This window comes from Solanum tuberosum, unplaced genomic scaffold (assembly GCF_000226075.1).
Source record: "Solanum tuberosum cultivar DM 1-3 516 R44 unplaced genomic scaffold, SolTub_3.0 scf00010, whole genome shotgun sequence".
NCBI classification, from domain to species: domain Eukaryota; kingdom Viridiplantae; phylum Streptophyta; class Magnoliopsida; order Solanales; family Solanaceae; genus Solanum; species Solanum tuberosum.
The window spans coordinates 1,630,531-1,648,982 of NW_006238936.1; the positions used below are offsets into that span (position 1 = coordinate 1,630,531).

General features: G+C 33.7%; 4 protein-coding genes across 4 annotated transcripts in view; 2 read left to right on the forward strand and 2 right to left on the reverse strand.

Moving 5' to 3' along the window:
• The window catches only part of LOC102606353 (3-hydroxyisobutyryl-CoA hydrolase 1-like), a 51,849-nt gene that overhangs the window by 11,753 nt on the left and 21,644 nt on the right, over positions 1–18,452 (forward strand). The window lies entirely within an intron of this gene.
• On the forward strand, positions 6,915–7,670 carry LOC102604897 (uncharacterized). The gene is made up of 2 exons (XM_006339718.2): positions 6,915–7,142; positions 7,255–7,670. The coding sequence occupies exons 1-2, from the start codon at positions 6,941–6,943 to the stop codon at positions 7,668–7,670; spliced, it is 618 nt and encodes a 205-aa protein (XP_006339780.1). The 5' UTR covers positions 6,915–6,940.
• Positions 7,635–10,000, reverse strand: LOC102605237 (cytochrome P450 704C1-like). Its single transcript, XM_006339719.2, has 6 exons — positions 9,704–10,000; positions 9,124–9,339; positions 8,754–9,044; positions 8,348–8,677; positions 8,057–8,260; positions 7,635–7,922 (listed from the first exon to the last, which is right to left on the reverse strand). Exons 1-6 carry the CDS (start codon positions 9,998–10,000, stop codon positions 7,740–7,742), a joined length of 1,521 nt encoding a protein of 506 aa, XP_006339781.1. The 3' UTR covers positions 7,635–7,739.
• On the reverse strand, positions 10,646–13,176 carry LOC102605569 (cytochrome P450 704C1-like). The gene is made up of 6 exons (XM_006339720.2): positions 12,832–13,176; positions 12,298–12,513; positions 11,920–12,210; positions 11,507–11,836; positions 11,219–11,422; positions 10,646–11,088 (listed from the first exon to the last, which is right to left on the reverse strand). Exons 1-6 carry the CDS (start codon positions 13,108–13,110, stop codon positions 10,909–10,911), a joined length of 1,500 nt encoding a protein of 499 aa, XP_006339782.1. The 5' UTR covers positions 13,111–13,176; the 3' UTR covers positions 10,646–10,908.

Genomic DNA, 18,452 nt, shown 5'->3' on the forward strand with positions numbered 1-18,452 from the left:
GAAATGACAAGGGAGGAATTCGAACAATTGAAGGTTGAAAACTATCCAGTGACTTCACTAAACTTGCCACAAAATGTGGAGATGTCAAGAATGTAGGGTTACCAAAAGGGTTTCTCAAGGGGAATATCAGTTGTTGTTTTTTGTTGTTCATCAACAAGGTGTTAGTTCCTAGAACTAAAATGAGAACATTAGCATCTGTTGTTGATCTTTTTCACATGGAGAAGCTTGATGAACTTGAAGATATCAATAAGGAGGTTGAAATCGCTTCACTGAGGTCTGAATTACAGAAGGCGGTTTCGAGGGGACCTGGTACCAGCGATGGAAATGAGCAAGTGTTGCAAAAGTTAGGGATGAAAATGAAAGGCTGCTGAAGACAAATGCCTCACCCAGTGAGGAAGTTAAGGCTCTCAACAGGCAGCTTATCAAGGCTTATGAGGATGCAAATGAGTGTCTGTCTCTATTTATGCGCACCCCCACTCCCCTTCCCCTTCCGTCCTAAAAGTGTCTTGTTTCCTTAGTTTTCCCTTTTGTTCTTCAATCCTAATTAAAACTCTTGTGGCTTTATGTTTTGTTGTCTGACTACAGTGGTCAGTATATGTGATCTAATATTATTTATGGTTCTGCCTTGTTAATGTGTGGCTTAATATTCTCTTTATGCTTACATACACATGTTCTGTGTGGCCCAAGGCCCTGAATTCTTTATTTGCCTTGCATTTAACTTGAATATGTTTACTGCTTCACCTTTTCAATGATGTCAAAAGGGGGAAGTTTTGTTGTAAAGTTGGTTGTGGAATAGGGGCACTGAACTAAGGGGGAACTGTGGTTGTTATGGGCATTGAACTAAGGGGGAACGAACTGTAGTTGTTACTGGTGCACTAACAAAGGGGGAATTTGTTATGTATTTGAATGAATGTTTGTTCACTCACGTGAGGAGTTATGCAGGTTGTTTGTCATCATCAAAAAGGGGGAAATTGATAAGTGTTTATGTTCCTAGATGTTTTGATGATCTCCTCACTAGGAGCATTGAACTAAAGGGGAACGAATTGTGGTTGTTACTGGTGCACTAACAAAGGGGGAATTTGTTATGTATTTGAATGAATATCTGTTCACTCACGTGAGGAGTTATGCAGGTTGTTGGTCATCATCAAAAAGGGGGAAATTGACAAGTGTTTATGTTCCTAGATGTTTTGATGATCTCCTCACAAGGGCAGGGACACCAATTAAGGGGGAAACACAAGTTATTGAATGAATGTATGTTCACTCACGTGAGGAGTTATGCAGGTTGTTTGTCATCATCAAAAAGGGGGAAATTGATAAGAGCTTATGCCTTATGATGTTTTGATGATCTCCTCACAAGTGCAGGGACCTGGTCCTCCGCAGAGTATGAATACTCTTCCAATTGTCAAAGTGCTGTACAGCTGTAAAAGTTGTCCGTGTCAGAAAGTTGGTGAAACTGCAAAGTACTTCACCAATCAGAAGCGAGGAGGTTGCGTGTACATTGGACAATAATTCTTCTTGTCTAATATATTCAACTTACAAACAACAAAAATATTCATTCATTCAAAAGGAGAGAGCCAACACGTATTCTCAAGAACTTACAAAGAAAAGTTTGCAAGGGATCTGGTCCCTGCAAAACTGCGATATGAAAGGTGACAAGACAGCCGTCAGAAAAGCTGCCACCTCTGATGCGGTAGGTGAGCAACTTTTCAGAACAACAAGCTTTCAGCCAATAAGAGTGTTTCAACGAGTTTGTGTTGATTTATATCATCTCTTTATGCTTATACACAATCTTAAGATTTTGAAAAACAAAAACTCACAAGCTTAAAAGGAAAAAGCCATCTTCAAGGTTTTTGCATTTCCATCTTCAAGGTAGAACGATACTTACACTCAACAAAAGGATCTAATAAAGAGCTAAGCATCTTTGTTGAGTTTGAGTTTTGTGTCTATCATTTTATAGGTTTTTGCATTTTGAAACTTATCAAGTATACAAGCAAAGACCATTTTGGTGAAGTATTCTCCAGCAAGCACAACAAGGACCTGATCGAGCTGCAAGCGTCAGAGTGTGTCTTAGGAGTTTTACTTCCGTGCTTATATTGTAAATCTGTTCCTAATCTATAAAGGATTCAGATTCTTGTGTTCGTTGTAAAAGTCTAAATCAGTTGAAGCTAACTGATTTAGTGGGCAGCATTGGTTGCTGCTTAGTCAAATTCTAAGTCATCTAGGAGCTAGTTGATTTAGTGGGCGGTGTGGTATCCGCTTAGTTTGCTTGAGAAGATTAGTAAAAGCAGTTTTTTTGAAAAGTCCTGGCAGGCCAGGTCGTGGTTTTACTCCCTTGAGCAAGGAGGTTTCCACGTAAAGTTGTTGTGCAATCTTTACTTTCAGCACGTTGTTTATTTTCTGTTATTTTAACTGTGCCGAGGACCTGGTCCCATCTAGACCAGTGGACGCATACATTCCAACAGAATTGAACTTTCACCAATAAGGTGAACGTTCAGAAAGACGGTTACTGAGCTACTAAGATTTCTTTGACTTGACAGATTCCTTCTTTTCCACTTGATTCTTTTCCAATTAAGACCTGACTGTGTAGATCTTTTTTATTGATTAACAAAAATATGTAAAATCATAGTATTCTCAATTTTCGTCTCAAATATTTTCAGTTGTACATAAATCCTAGTATCATGTCAGACTATGGATTAACTTGGGATCAATTGTGGCTCTAAGCAACGTGTTACGACTAGGGATAGTCTTGGATCTTAACATTGCCATAGTTGTCAAAGTTTGTTTTGAGAATGTATTCAACGTCAACAGGGTCAGAACTCAGAAGTATCAATCTTCTTCCTGAGAGGGCTAATAAATCTGTAAGTCTTGTACTTGCCAGCGAGATCAGTCATGTAATGGTGCAACCTATGGATTACTCGTGAACAGTAAACAACAACGACGTAAGTTAATATTCATGCAACTTCTATCCGTGGTTCTTTCTTTGAAGCTAGAGAACAAAATTGAAATTCTACAATCACTTTCTCCTGAAGTGTGGTCAGGGAAAGGGAAACAATTGTTATTCCACTGAAAATCACAAACTTACATGGCATGAAAGCACTTGGGGAGGAAGGTAAAACAATGAAAATGTGAATGTGTAACAATGATACATACCATACACAGCAAACCTTATTTCAATGCACTTGCATCATCAAATGCATCGCTAAACTTTTTGCCTTCTTCATTTGAACCACACATGCTGTCTAGCTCAACTCCAAAAGCAACTCTGAATATAGAATCTAGAGATGCTTTCATGAATAGATCCTACATCGATCACACTAGTATTACTCATTTGATTATAAGAAAAAACAAGGCACTGTCTACTATCATGGACTTACTTGAATGTCTACTATCTTGTTGGATTTGACAGCTTCAGACAATATATGGGCAAACTTAGCTGCATTTTTTCTGAATACCACACTACTAAAATCCCTCAAGACCCTTGTGGAGAAGTCATGGCTCGACAACTTCCTCTGCTCCCGCCACTTATCAGCATCAACTGTGAAAATTCCAACCCTTAACAAGTCCTTTAGGATGTAGTAATTATACCCTCCCTGCAGAAATTCGTAAACTCAAGTTTGGCAATCAGAAAATCTTTATATCATTCTGTTACATCTATTGAGAGATCCATATATAGGAGTTGAGGCATTATGGTAGCTTCTCAACTTCACATGTAAATATATGACACTTGGACCAAACTCAATTCCAAAAGCTAATTCACGAGGAGAGTATTTCCCAAATATATATAAGCAGATCACCAGTTCATTCCGTGACCAATATGGGACTCTAAACCGTTCTAACAAATTACTAAATAATGGGGCTTTTTAGAATCAATCAAATTACAACATAAAAGATACATTACTGGGGATGTCAAGATCAAAATGGCGTACCTTGCCATAGTTTTCAAAGTTTGTTTTCAAAATATATTCGATGTTAGCAGGGTCAGAAGTACAAATCCTATTCTTGAAAGGGCTAATAAATCTGTAAGTCTTGTACTTGCCAGCAAGATCAGTCATGTAATGGTGCACCCGGTGGAAATTGATAAGCAGATTGAAAACGGTGCCACCAATTGGATGGTATCTTTTTTTTTCATGTAATTTTTTGGTCAGAAAATGAAGTATGAATACACAAAATAAGAGAAGTGAGATAATGGTGGCTGTTATGGATATAATAGAGTTATGAAGAATATCCATGCAAACCACTTCCGTATCCTTGCACAGCAGGGGCGAATTTAAGTGTAAAAAATGGTCACCCGAACCGTGGTCATCCGACAAAACTCGATATATTATTATTATAATTCTTAAAATATACTAAATATTAAATAAAGGAACCCATGATCATAATTCATAAATAACTGGATGGTTCACTGGTTCAAGGGTTGGTTTTTGATTGTGAGGTTAAGGGTTCGATTCCAAGGACCTCTTTTTAAAAATTAATTAAAAAGCACCATTGTTTGTTACTTTTTTGAAAAGTTCTCATTTTCTTTTTATATAGTGAACTTTTTAAATTTCTTGAGATGCAAAATTGCATATATTTTTTTTATTTTTTTTATAAATGGTTTCTTTTAATAATTCTTTTTCAATCGATAATTCATATATCAATGCATTTAATATTTTTTGTGACATAGTACTCGAGATATATCAAACTTCTAATAGTTTTTTCCTTTAATATTATTTTTTCCCGCAAATCGTATTTAATAGTTTTCTTATTAAAAACCTATAATCTATTATTGCTAAAATAAATAAGACCCTCAAATTTGTGAGCCTAAAGTGATTACCTTTTTCTTAAAGGGGCCGAGCTGCCCCTGTCAATGGTGTACCCGTCTTTTTTGAAATCCTGAATTCACCTCTGCTACACATATTTGACTTATAATACACTCCCCGTTTCAATTTGATGGTGTGTTTATTACCAGCAGATACACATAACGTATCAAAATATTTTCTAATTTTATGATCTCAAACATGTTGAAATTAAATAATTACAAAAAAATATACATTCTTTTTAAATTAATTTAAAAGAAGAGTATTTAAAAGCTTATATGTGTGGGCTACAAACAGGGGGAGACCTAGAGGTAGTTAGAGGGTTCACCGAATTCCTATTTTAAAGAATTTTTATGACTATATCTTGAATGTGATATTAGAGGTTGGCTGAATTCCCTCCAATAATAGCCAAACGTGAGGTTGATCTTGCTTCTGTATGGAAATAAGTAAACAAAAAGTCAAACTCCTCTAGATATCAAATTAATCCCTCAAATAATAATAGCCAAACGTGAGATTAATCAAAGTCAAACTCCTCGTAAATCAAATTATGTGCTCATTATATCAATGTGGGCTATGGCCATCCTACAATGAGCTACAAATTTTCCACATTCCTAACTTTAGCCATGATTTATGATCTGTTATGTTTATTTTAACTAAATTATATATACTTCGTTAATAATTATAGCCATTCAGTGCATTAATCCCTCAACTTGATAATCATGCTAAATGAGCGTATGAAATGGATGAATACTAGTGTTTTAACTTGTATGTATAAGATTTTATTTATTTATATGTCGAATACAACCTATAGTATCTTTCTTCTTTCTCCCAAATCTCCCTCGACTTTCTCCTCTCTCTAAATATAACATGTGTACGTATATCATATCTCCTCTCTATCTCTCAAATCTTGCTAACGTTTCTTCTCACTCTTTCCTAATCCCGGCGCTTCTCTCCTCTCTTTAATTATAGCTATGAACCGTAATTAGGCAAACTATAATTAATGAAGATAATTATAGTTGCTCTATTTAAAACTCAAATTAGTCGTTGAATAAAAAAAGTAAAAAAATACTCATGTGTAAGAATGATCAAATATCCCATGAATTTGGTGATAAGGATCAAATATACCCTTATATGAATTTTATTTTAAAAAATCAAAATCACATTTCACTTTTGTTAGCGGAAAAAGATATATCTGGACTATTTGTGTAATAGTAGAAATATATGTGAGCCTCTTTTTTAAGGAGGAATACGTCAGCTCTAAATCCAAAGTTAAAGAGTAAATCAAATCATTTTCTCAATTAAAATTCTAATAGATTTAGGTGATGCAAGATGGTAGTCAATGAATTCTCTAATAGATCAATCTTCTGTTCTTGTGAAAGGCGGATTAAAGTGCCACTAAAATGTTGTTCAAAATTTTGATTTCAATTCATTGTTTCTCCAATAACCTAAACTTTACATCAAATTCAATTCATTATGTATAATCGATCTATCTATATTAATACATTTACCAAACAGACTGTTATACTCTAATTTACCATGTAGAATGTGTATCTATTTATTCGACTTTATATAATTTAAGTGTATTTGAATACATCCAAAATTGGATGGTATAGATGTTAGTTGAAGCCAAAATTAAATGATATATTTATGTATTATGTCTTTCTTTTTTTTAATTTGATAAGTCTTTAATTCTAACTTTCCACCTGTCATGTTTAAAATCACAAAATTAAAGAGCATTTTGATACATTCTATACATACTCCATCTGTCCCTAATTACTTGTCCATTTTGACAAATCAAGAAAAGACAAAAAGAATTTACCTATTATACTCTCAATTAACTACTTTGAAAAAGGTAAAACTGCTTGAAAATCTTAAGTTTTAATTCATCAACTTCATAATTAATAGGGGTAAAATGAGAAATTTACTGTGTCACTTATTTTTTCTTAATAAATGTGTCAATTCAAAAGTGGACAAGTAATTAGGGACACAGAGAATATCTTTTAACGGACTAATAGTAATTTTTATATTTCAAAGTTGTGGTCTGTGGTCTCTATAAATAGAACGAGTCAGCCTGTGAAGAATATATGAGCATTGAAAAGTGTTTTATTGGTAAAATATAGTTGGAGTTTGTGTAATTTGAGACGATGGATTTAATATTGGCATCGAAAAAAGCAGATAAAACAATGATGGAAGTTGAAGGAGTTGGTGGATATTACGGTTGGTCAAATAGCCAATTTCCTCTTCTCAGCCAAAAAAAACTTTCTGCTGGATTATTACTTCTGCAGCCTCATGGTTTTTCTCAACCTTACTATTCTGTTTCCTCAAAAATTGGTTATGTTTGTGAAGGTACGTATGACTATCTGAGATATTATCTCGACATACACAGTAGTTATTGGAGTCACACTTAATTATATCGTCTTGGACAATCCTTTCTTATTAATTAGTATAATTTTCACAGGTGAATGCATTGTTGGATTGATATCACCGGAAGATTCAAAAGAAGAAGTTATAAAATTACAAAAAGGGGATGCCCTACCACTTACCTTTAAAACAGTGTCATGGTGGTACAATAATGGCGACTCTGAATTCAAAATAATTTTCTTAGGAGAATATGATGACGAATACACACCTGGAGAATACTGCGGTTTCTGTTTAGGTGGATTCATCGGCACTCTAAATGGATTCTCTGATGAATTCATAGCTAAATCTTTTCACATGACCAAAACTGAATCTGAAAAACTTATAAAAGACCAAAGTAGAACTAATCTTTTAATTAAGATCAATGAAGGCACAAAAAGGCCACACCCATGCAACAAACTTTATTTCCATGTTATTTGGTACTTGATAGGCTTATTTTGTTTATTGATGTCATAAACAACATTCAGGCAGAATTGGAGTAATACTAATAGACAATATACATATTATTGTAAAGTCTTTCTAATTTCACTGTCTGTGAAAGACGCGAACATGCAATCCCCCATCAATGTGAAGACTAATCATTGTTCTGTAGTTGACAGTCTTCTCTTCATCACTCAACCTGAAAACGAAGTAACGTAACAACAAAGCAGATAATATCTTCATTTGCCTATAGGCAAACTCCTTCCCCAAGCAGATCCTTGGCCCTGCCTGTTTTATCAACAAAGGAATGGGCTTAGCTAGTTATAATAAGAAAATATACAGGCACTAGAAAAATTAAGTATTGCCTCGCGTTCAAGGATCTAACAAATGATAATTAAAGCTAATAACGTGCTTTGACCAACCTGGAAAGCTGTAAATTTGAAGGGGTTCTCAGGCCTGAAGAAACCATCCCCATCAAGCCATCTCTCTGGTTTATATTCTTCTGCATCATCACCCCATATAAATTTCATTCTTCCCATTGCATATGATTGGTAAGCCACTATGTCCCCTTTGTTCACATTGAATCCATCTGGTAAGGTGTCATCCGAAAAACATATTTTCCCATTCTGCAGTAAGAAGAAAAACAAAAACAACAACTTTATAACATGCATCTAATTGGCCGGTGATGTATGATAAAAGAAGTTCTTTATTACCACTGGAACTGCAGGATAGAGCCTAAGGGTCTCGGTCAATGCTGCATGAAGATATTGCATCTTTTCAAGGGCATCTTCACTTACATTGGCAGCAAAATCCATTATGTCTGTTGCATCTTGTTTCTCATTTGTTGCTTCTTTAATATCCTGTGCTACTTTCTCCTGTACATGAGGATATTTGCATAGCACATATATGAACCAAGAAAGGGTGGTTGCTGTTGTATCTTTGCCTGCTATTATGAAGTTCAACATTATATCACGCAAATACTTTGGATCTGTTTCAGCTGTTTGAAGAAACCTTGACAAAGTGTCTTCTTTCTTCCATTGCAACTGGAAAAAGATTATAATGTCTAATTAGCATCTGTCCACATTAATAAAAGTAGTAGATATAAGACGATTAACCTACAGATAAATCAGCTTCTGGTTTGCTCATCTGTTCAGTTTTTCTGTGGATCAGCTTATAAACAAACTCATCAATAGTTCTTATATTGTCTCTTAACTTGGCTTCTGATCCGATATTGAGAAATCTTTTAATCTTCCATAAGATATCAACAAATCTCCAAAGTGTCAATTCACTTGCATCGTCAAATGCATTGATAAATTTTTTGCCTTCATCATTTGAACCACACATGCTGTCTAGCTCAACTCCGAAGGCAATTCTGAATATAGAATCTAGAGTTGCTTTCATGAACAGATCCTACATCGATAAAACTAGGATTATTCGTCTGGTAAGAATAAATAAGGCACCATTCTGTGAAGTCGATTTGTGGACTTACTTGAATGTCTATTATCTTGCTGGATTTGACAGCTTCAGACAATATATGGGCTAACTTTGCTGCATCTTTTCTGAATACCACACTGCTAAAATCCCTCAAGATCCTTGCGGAGAACTCGTGGCTCAAAAACTTCCTCTGCTCCCGCCACTTATCACCATCAACTGTGAAAATCCCATCCCCGAACAGGTCCTTTAGGATGTTGTAACTATACCTTCCCTGCAGATTATTCGAAAAACTCAAGATTGACAATTCGTTATACCATGTTGTCATATCTATTGGGAGATCCATATAGCCAGCTGCAACTTATGTGGGAGTATTATTTTTACATGTTTTCCTAATTTAAAATTTTCTAGTTTGATTTTACTATTTATTATTTTCATAGAAAGCAGGATTCAAAATCAAATGTCATGCTATTTGGGATAGGTTTCCTTATATATAGTTGTGGATTTTGTTATTTTTCATTAGACACGATTATTATGAAAATATTATTTGAGAAGCTTCTCTGGTTTACATCTTTTCAGTATCAATCAAATTCTAACATTAAAAAAAGATTATCTGAGATGTCAAGAAAATGGAGTACCTTGCCATAATTTTCAAAGTTTGTTTTGAGAATGTATTCGACGTTAGCAGGGTCAGAAGTAAAAATATCATTCCTGAAAGGGCTAATCAATCTGTAAGTCTTGTACTTGCCAGCAAGATCAGTCATGTAATGGTGCAACCTGTGGAAGTTGATGAGATGATTAAAAATGGTGCCGCCAACGGGATGGTACCTCTTTTTTACATGTACTTTTTTGGTCAGAAGATGAAGTATGAACACACAAAAGACAAGTGAAAGAATTATGGCTGTTATGGAGATGGAGTTCTGAAGAATATCCATGGAAATACTAAGGCACTAACGTATCCTTGTGCATGTTTGGCTTATAATGTATTATTTAATGTGTCATGGGAGTAGATGCTGGTCCATCTAATGCTTAGATAATTTATGGCTCCATTAGGGACCATCTCATAAAACCAAAGACTAAGATTATCAACTTGAAATACAATCATATTATTAAAGTTTCCTTTTTTGACTTAATTCATCTTCAAGATTTGGTCCACAGTAACATAGGCTTGGTTTTCTTCGAAAATGTTAGGGTTAGGCATTTGATTTTTGAGAGATACAAAAAAAAAATCATTGGTTTATCAAATTATCTGTCGAGCCAGCATAAATTTGAAGTGTTTTATATGGTATCATTTGCTTCCAAATCCTCTCCAAGAATTGTATTGTTCAAAAGCCAGAATAACATTTGATACTGTTATGTGTATTCCATGTGTTAATTAATACAAACGAAAAGAGAAATAAGCTCAAATAGAAAATGAAAGTTGGAGGGAGAAAAACCTCTAATGCTTAAGTTTTTTATTTTCGATACAAGAGTCTACATGATTATTGGGGGAAAAGATAAAATGGACACTATTTCAAGCCAACTAATAACAGTAAATGGTGTTGCTTTGATAAAAAAAAAAGAGCATATATATAGGCGTAACTTAACTATAAGGCAACTAAAGCAATGACTTGTGGCACCAATAGAAGATTTAGCATCTTCTCTCCTAAGGTGTGGTCAGGGAAGGGGTAACAAGGAAAATGTGAATGTGTAACAATGATACATCCCATAGATAGAAAACCTTATTTTCATGCCAGGTTAATGTTATTTGATAGGATGTTGATGTCATAAACAACATTCGGCCAGAACTGGACCGATGCTAATATACTTTATTACATATTTATGTAAACTCGTTCTAATTGCCCTATCTACGAAAGACACGAACATGTAATCCCCCATCAATGTGAAGATTAATCATTGTCCTGTAGTTGATAGCCTTCTTGTCATCACTCAACTCGAAAACAAAGTAATGTAACAACACAGCAGAGAATATCTTCATCTGTCTATAAGCAAACTCCTTCCCCAAGCAGATCCTCGGCCCTGCCTGTTTTATCAATAAAAGAATGTGCTTAGCTAGATAGTTAATGTGAATATGTGATAGTATATAGGCACTAGGTTAATTATACAGAATCGCGTCCAAGGCTTCAATAAAACTGATAACAGCTTTGACCAACCTGGAAAGCGGTAAATTTGAAGGGGTTCTCATGCCTGAAGAAACCATCGCGATCAAGCCATCTCTCTGGTTCATATTCTTCTGCATCATCACCCCATATAAATTTCATTCTTCCCATTGCATATGGTAGGTAAGACACCGTGTCCCCTTTGTTCACACTGAATCCATCTGGTAAGGTGTCATCCGAAAAGCATAGTTTTGTATCCTGCACTAAGAGGAAAAACAAAAGTAACAACTTAAAGAATACATCTATTTGGCTGGCTGTATGATAAAAGAAGTTCTTTATTACCGCTGGAACTGCAGGATAGAGCCTAAGAGTCTCTGTCAATGCTGCATGAAGATATTGCATCTTTTCAAGGGCATCTTCACTCACATTAGAAGCAAAATCAGTTACATCTGTTGCATTTTCTTTCTCAGTTACTGATTCTTTAATCTCTTGTGCTATTTTTTCCTGTACATGAGGGTACTTGCAAAGCACATATATGAACCAAGAAAGGGTGGTTGCTGTTGTATCTTTGCCAGCTATTATGAAGTTTAATATTATATCACGCAAATACTTTGGATCTGTATCGGTTATTTGCAGAAACCTTGACAAAATGTCTTCTCTCTTCCACTGCAACTGGTAAAACATTAGTATTATATATAAGCACCTATCTGCAATCTGCATTAGTTAAAGTAGTAGCTATAAGGCGATTCACTTACAGATAAATCAGCTTCCGGTTTACTCATCTCCTCAGTTTTTCTCTGGATCATCTTATGAATAAACACATCGACAGTTCTTATATTTTCCTTTAATTTGGATTCTAATCCGATATTGAGAGATCTTTTAATCTTCCATAAGATATCAACATATCTCCGAACTGTCAATGCACTTGCATCATCAAATGCATCGCTAAATTTTTTGCCTTCTTCATTTGAACCGCACATGCTGTCTAGCTCAACTCCAAAGGCAACTCTGAATATAGAATCTAGAGATGCTTTCATGAATAGATCCTACATCGATAACACTAGGATTACGCATCTGGTTACAAGAATAAACAAGGCACCATTCTGTGAAGTCGACTTGATTCATGGACTTACTTGAATGTCTACTATCTTGTTGGATTTGACAGCTTCAGTCAATATATGGGCAAACTTTGCTGCATTTTTTCTGAATACCACACTGCTAAAATCCCTCAAGACCCTTGTGGAGAAGTCATGGCTTGACAACTTCCTCTGCTCCCGCCACTTATCACCATCAACTGTGAAAATTCCATCCCCTAACAAGTCCTTTAGGATGTAGTAATTATACCCTCCCTGCAGAAAATTTGGAAACTCAAGTTTGGCAATCCGAAAATCGTTACACCATTTTGTTACATCTATTGAGACATCCATATAGCTAGCCGGTTGCAACTTATGTAGGAGTTGAGGCATCATAATTTACTGATATACCTTGACCTTGCAACGAGAGTATTGCCCATATACATATAAGTAGATCACCAGTTCATTCCGTAACCAAAGTGGACTCTAAAAACATTCTAACAACAAATGTAAATATTACTAAATAACAGGCCTTTTTAGAATCAATCAAATAACAACATATAATTTGGGGATGTCAAGATCAAAATGGTGTACCTTGCCATAGTTTTCAAAGTTTGTTTTAAGAATGTATTCGACGTTAGCAGGGTCAGAAGTAAAAATCCTATTCTTGAAAGGGCTAATCAATCTGTAAGTCTTGTACTTGCCAGCAAGATCAGTCATGTAATGGTGCACTCTATGGAAGTTGATAAGCAGATTGAAAACGGTGCCACCAATTGGATGGTATCTCTTTTTTCCATGTAATTTTTTGGTCAGAAAATGACGTATGAACACACAAAATAAGAGAAGTGAGATAATGGTGGCTGTTATGTACATAACTTACTCCCCGTTTCAATTTATTACCGGTAGATACACATAACGTATCAAAATATTTTGTTCAAATTAAATAGTGACAAAAAAAAAAAAAAAAAGACATTCCTTTTAAATTAATTAAAAAGAAGAGTATTTAAAAGCTTATCTGTTTGGGCTACAAACAGGGGCAGACCTAGAGGTAGTTAGGGGGTTCATCGAATTCCTATTTTAAAGAATTTTTATGACTATATATTGATTTTGAACCTCTTGAACGTGATATTATAGGTTGGCTCAATTCCCTCCAATAATTGCCAATCGTGAGGTTGATCTTGCTTCTGTATGGAAATAAGTTAACAAAAAGTCAAACTCCTCTATAAATCAAATTAATCCCTCAAATAATAATAGCCAAACATGAGATTAATCAAAGTCAAACTCCTCGTAAATCAAATTATGTGCTCATTATATCAATGTGGGCTATGGCCACCCTACAATGAGCTACAAATTTTCCATATTCCTAACTTTAGCCATGATTTATGATCTGTTATGTTTATTTTAACTAAATTATATATACTTCGTTAATAATTATAGCCATTCAGTGCATTAATCCCTCAACTTGATAATCATGCTAAATGTACTAGTGTTTTAACTTGTATGTATAAGATTTTATTTATTTATACATCGAATACAACCTATATTTAGTATCTTTCTTCTTTCTGCCAAATCTTCCTCGACTTTCTCCTCTCTCTAAATATAACATGTGTACGTATATCATATCTCCTCTCTATCTCTCAAATCTTGCTAACGTTTCTTCTCACTCTTTCCTAATCCCGGCGCTTCTCTCCTCTCTTTAATTATAGCTATGAACCGTAATTAGGCAAACTATAATTACTGATGATAATTATAGTTTCTCTATTTAAAACTCAAATTAGTCGTTGAATAAAAAAAAGTAAAAAAATACTCATGTGTAAGAATGATCAAATATCCCATGAATTTTGTGATAAGGATCAAATATACCCTTATATGAATTTTATTTTAAAAAATCAAAATCACATTTCACTTTTGTTAGCGGAAAAAGATATATCTGGACTAATCAAAATCACATTTCACTTTTATTAGCGGAAAAAGATATATTTGGACTATTTGTGTAATGGTAGAAATATATGTGAGCCTCTTTTTTAATGAGAAATACATCAGCTCTGAATCGCAAAGTTAAAGAGTATATCAAATCCTTTTCTCAATTAAAATTCTAATAGATTTAGGTGATGCAAGATGGTAGTCAATGAATTCTCTAATAGATCAATCTTCTGTTCTTGTGAAAGGCGGATTAAAGTGCCACTAAAAATGTTGTTCAAAATTTTGATTTCAATTCATTGTTTCTCCAATAACCTAAACTTTACATCAAATTCAATTCATTATGTATAATCGATCTATCTATATTAATACATTTACCAAAACAGACTGTTATACTCTAATTTACCACGTAGAATGTGTATCTATTTATTCGACTTTATATAATATAAGTGTATTTGAATACATCCAAAATTGGATGGTATATATGTCAGTTGAAGCTAAAATTAAATGACATATTTATGTATTATGTCTTTCTTTTTTTTAATTTGATAAGTCTTTAATTCTAACTTTCCACTGTCATGTTTAAAATCACAAAATTAAAGAGCATTTTGATACATTCTACATACTCCCTCTGTCCCTAATTACTTGTCCATTTTAACTAATCAAGAAAAGACAAAAAGAATTTACTTATTATACTCTCAATTAACTACTTTGAAAAAGGTAAAACTGCTTGAAAATCTCAAGTTTTAATTCATCTACTTCATAATTAATAAGGATACTTATTTTTTCTTAATATGTGTGTCAATTCAAAAGTGGACAAGTAATTAGGGACACAGATAATATTTTTTAACGGACTAATAGTAATTTTTATATTTCAAAGTTGTGGTCTGTGGTCTCTATAAATAGAACGAGTCAGCCTGTGAAGAATATATGAGCATTGAAAAGTGTTTTATTGGTAAAATATAGTTGGAGTTTGTGTAATTTGAGACGATGGATTTAATATTGGCATCGAAAAAAGCAGATAAAACAATGATGGAAGTTGAAGGAGTTGGTGGATATTACGGTTGGTCAAATAGCCAATTTCCTCTTCTCAGCCAAAAAAAACTTTCTGCTGGATTATTACTTCTGCAGCCTCATGGTTTTTCTCAACCTTACTATTCTGTTTCCTCAAAAATTGGTTATGTTTGTGAAGGTACGTATGACTATCTGAGATATTATCTCGACATACACAGTAGTTATTGGAGTCACACTTAATTATATCGTCTTGGACGGTGGTACAATGATGGTGACTCTGAATTCAAAATAATTTTCTTAGGAGAATATGATGACGAATACACACCTGGAGAATACTGCGGTTTCTGTTTAGCTGGATTCATCGGCACTCTAAATGGATTCTCTAATGAATTCATAGCTAAATCTTTTCACATGACCAAAATTGAATCTGAAAAACTTATAAAAGACCAAAGTAGAACTAATCTTTTAATTAAGATCAATGAAGGCACAAAAATGCCACACCCATGCAACAAAGTGAAACACAAGTTGGTTTTTAACTTGGATAGTGCTAAACCTTGTGTTGAGGTAAAAAATGGTGGAGTTTTATCTGCGGTAACTTGTAGGAATTTACCATTGCTTGGAGACGTTGGATTAAGCGCGAATCGCGTAGTTTTGGAAAGTGGTGCTTTATTTGGTCCGATTTTTACAGCGGATTTATCCGTTCAATTGAGTTATGTTACGAAAGGAAGTGGACGTGTTCAAATTGTGGGACCTTTACGTAAGGTTGTGTTGGATACTAAAGTGGAAGAAGGTGGATTGTTCTTTGTTCCAAAATTCTTTCCATTTGTTGTAGAAGCTGATGAAGGAGGAATGGAGTTCTTCTCCGTCATAACGTCATCAAAGTAAGTACTATTATTTATGATAATTGATGCTATAGTTCAGTTAAAATATAATGTATATATATTTGCAGGCAAGTATACGGAGAATTATCAGGTGGGAAAAAATCAATTTGGGAAGCAATATCTCCATCAGTTTTAGAGGCCTCTCTAAATATGACTCCGGATTTGACTGAGTACTTCAAATCCAAGATTGCTAAGGGTGCAGTGATTGCTCCACCTTCAACAATTTAAGTAATAGTTACTTGTTAGACATTTGAGATGTGTACCTATGTTTAACAAGTATAATAATTTCATGCTTGAAAATAAAATGGATGATGAAGTAGATCTACACTACTACTTCGGTTATTCCACATATGTAAGTAGAGTTGTCAATAGCTAGCCCAGCTCTGTTAAATCATGGGTTAGGTCAGGCCGGCCTAACGGGCTTAGCCGTTAGTGACGACTCTAAATGTAAGCAGCTTTTGTTTTAGCTTTTTCTGAATGCGCGCAAGCTTATATGCTGCTGTGTGCCAGTATGTGTATGTTATATATATGAATGTCTTCTTCATCTTAAGAATAAAAAGGAAATGAATTTGGTGGTTAGTTCATGTTTACATCTTGTTAAATTAGTGTCCATAAGACATATTTCACATTTTTATGATCGATAAGCATTAATAATTGAGACACATTTCACATTTTTACATTGTTAATCTATCTATATCTATATATATATATATATAATATAATATGGTCATAAGTAAAGTAATGTGATACCTCTATTTGCCCAAAAATGACCTTTTATCTAAACTAAACTCATTATAAAGAAGTCAACATTTTAGTATAGGTCAAATATATTATTGAAGTTGGCTTATGAAACTAACGAATTCATTTAAATTTGTTTTAAAAAAAAATTCCCTGAGTTGATCGAGTTAATCAAAAATAATATTTTTATTCAATACAAAAGTAATAGAATGACAGATTTGTGTATATCCTTTTCTCGGACATTTGTTCATGTGAAAAGATTTAGCTATAATTTCATTAGAGAATCCATTTATAATACCGGTGAATCCAGTTAAGAAGAAACCACAGTATTCTCCAGGTGTGTATTCATCATCATATTCTCCTAAGAAAATTATTTCGAGTTTAGACTCTCCAACATTGTACCACCATGACGCTTCATTCATGGTAACCAGTAGAATATCCCTTTTTTGTAATTTTATACTCCCTCTGTCCCATATGAACTGATCACCTTTCTAAAAATACTTGTCCCAACTAGTGCTGGCAAAATGAGGTCATATTTTGGTAACCCGCTCAATTCATCCATATTTTAATGGGTTGGGTGAATGACTTTTTACATGGATAAAATATGGATTGATACCCATATTCAACTCATAAAAATATAGGTAAAATATGGATTAACCAAATGAGTTAAGCTTCTAACTTTTTTTCACTCAAAATTCATGATATCACTAAAAATATTGTAAATTATCTTCCTTTTTATGTTCTTCTATAGAAATAATTATTTTTCTCTATAATTAAAAATGTGAAGTCTTTAGCCCTCCAAAAATATATATTTTAAATGTACATTTCTTTTTGTTAATTATAATTATTGTTTTTTTATTTGTTTAATTTTATATTAGATAATAAATAGTAAAATAAGTAAATCATGTATTAGAATTGACATTGCTTAAAGTGCATTAAGCATTTTTTAGTCCTAAAATGCAAATATTCATTTACTTTGAAATTAAAAATATTTTCCCCTTGTTTTTACATAAATATATTTTATATTGAAAGTTATAGGATAATTTTTCGACTTTTATGATACAATAAAACTAATAAAACTAAATGAAACATTTTCAACATTTTTCATCTATAAAGAGACTAAAATATTTTCTCCATGTTGAATTCTTATGTAGAGTACTATTTACTCATGAAAATATGTGTAAACTAGTATTTTACCCAACCTATTTGTTACCCAATCCATTTTTACCCATATCAAATATGGGCGGGTTGAATTATTACCCATTTTCATTTTATGTTAACCCATTTTCAACCCGCCCAAATTTGACCCAACCCGCCCATTTGCCACCACTAGTCCCAACTCATTTCACCCCTATAATTAATAACATCATCATGCTTAATGTTTCCATTAGGGGTGTACAAAATCGAATCAAAAATCGAGTCTAACTGAACAAAAAACCCGACTAGTGGTTTGGTTTGACTTGGTTTGGTATTGAAAAAAAAAACTCGATTATATTTGGATTGGTTTGGTTTTAACTAAAAAAACCAACCCGACATTATATATGTAATTTTAAATTTTTATTTTATACATAAAGATATTTATACTATTTCGTAGTTTTTATCTTTTAATATATTATTTCAAGTTTAAAACTTAGAATTCTGAATGGTTCAATAAAGATTATA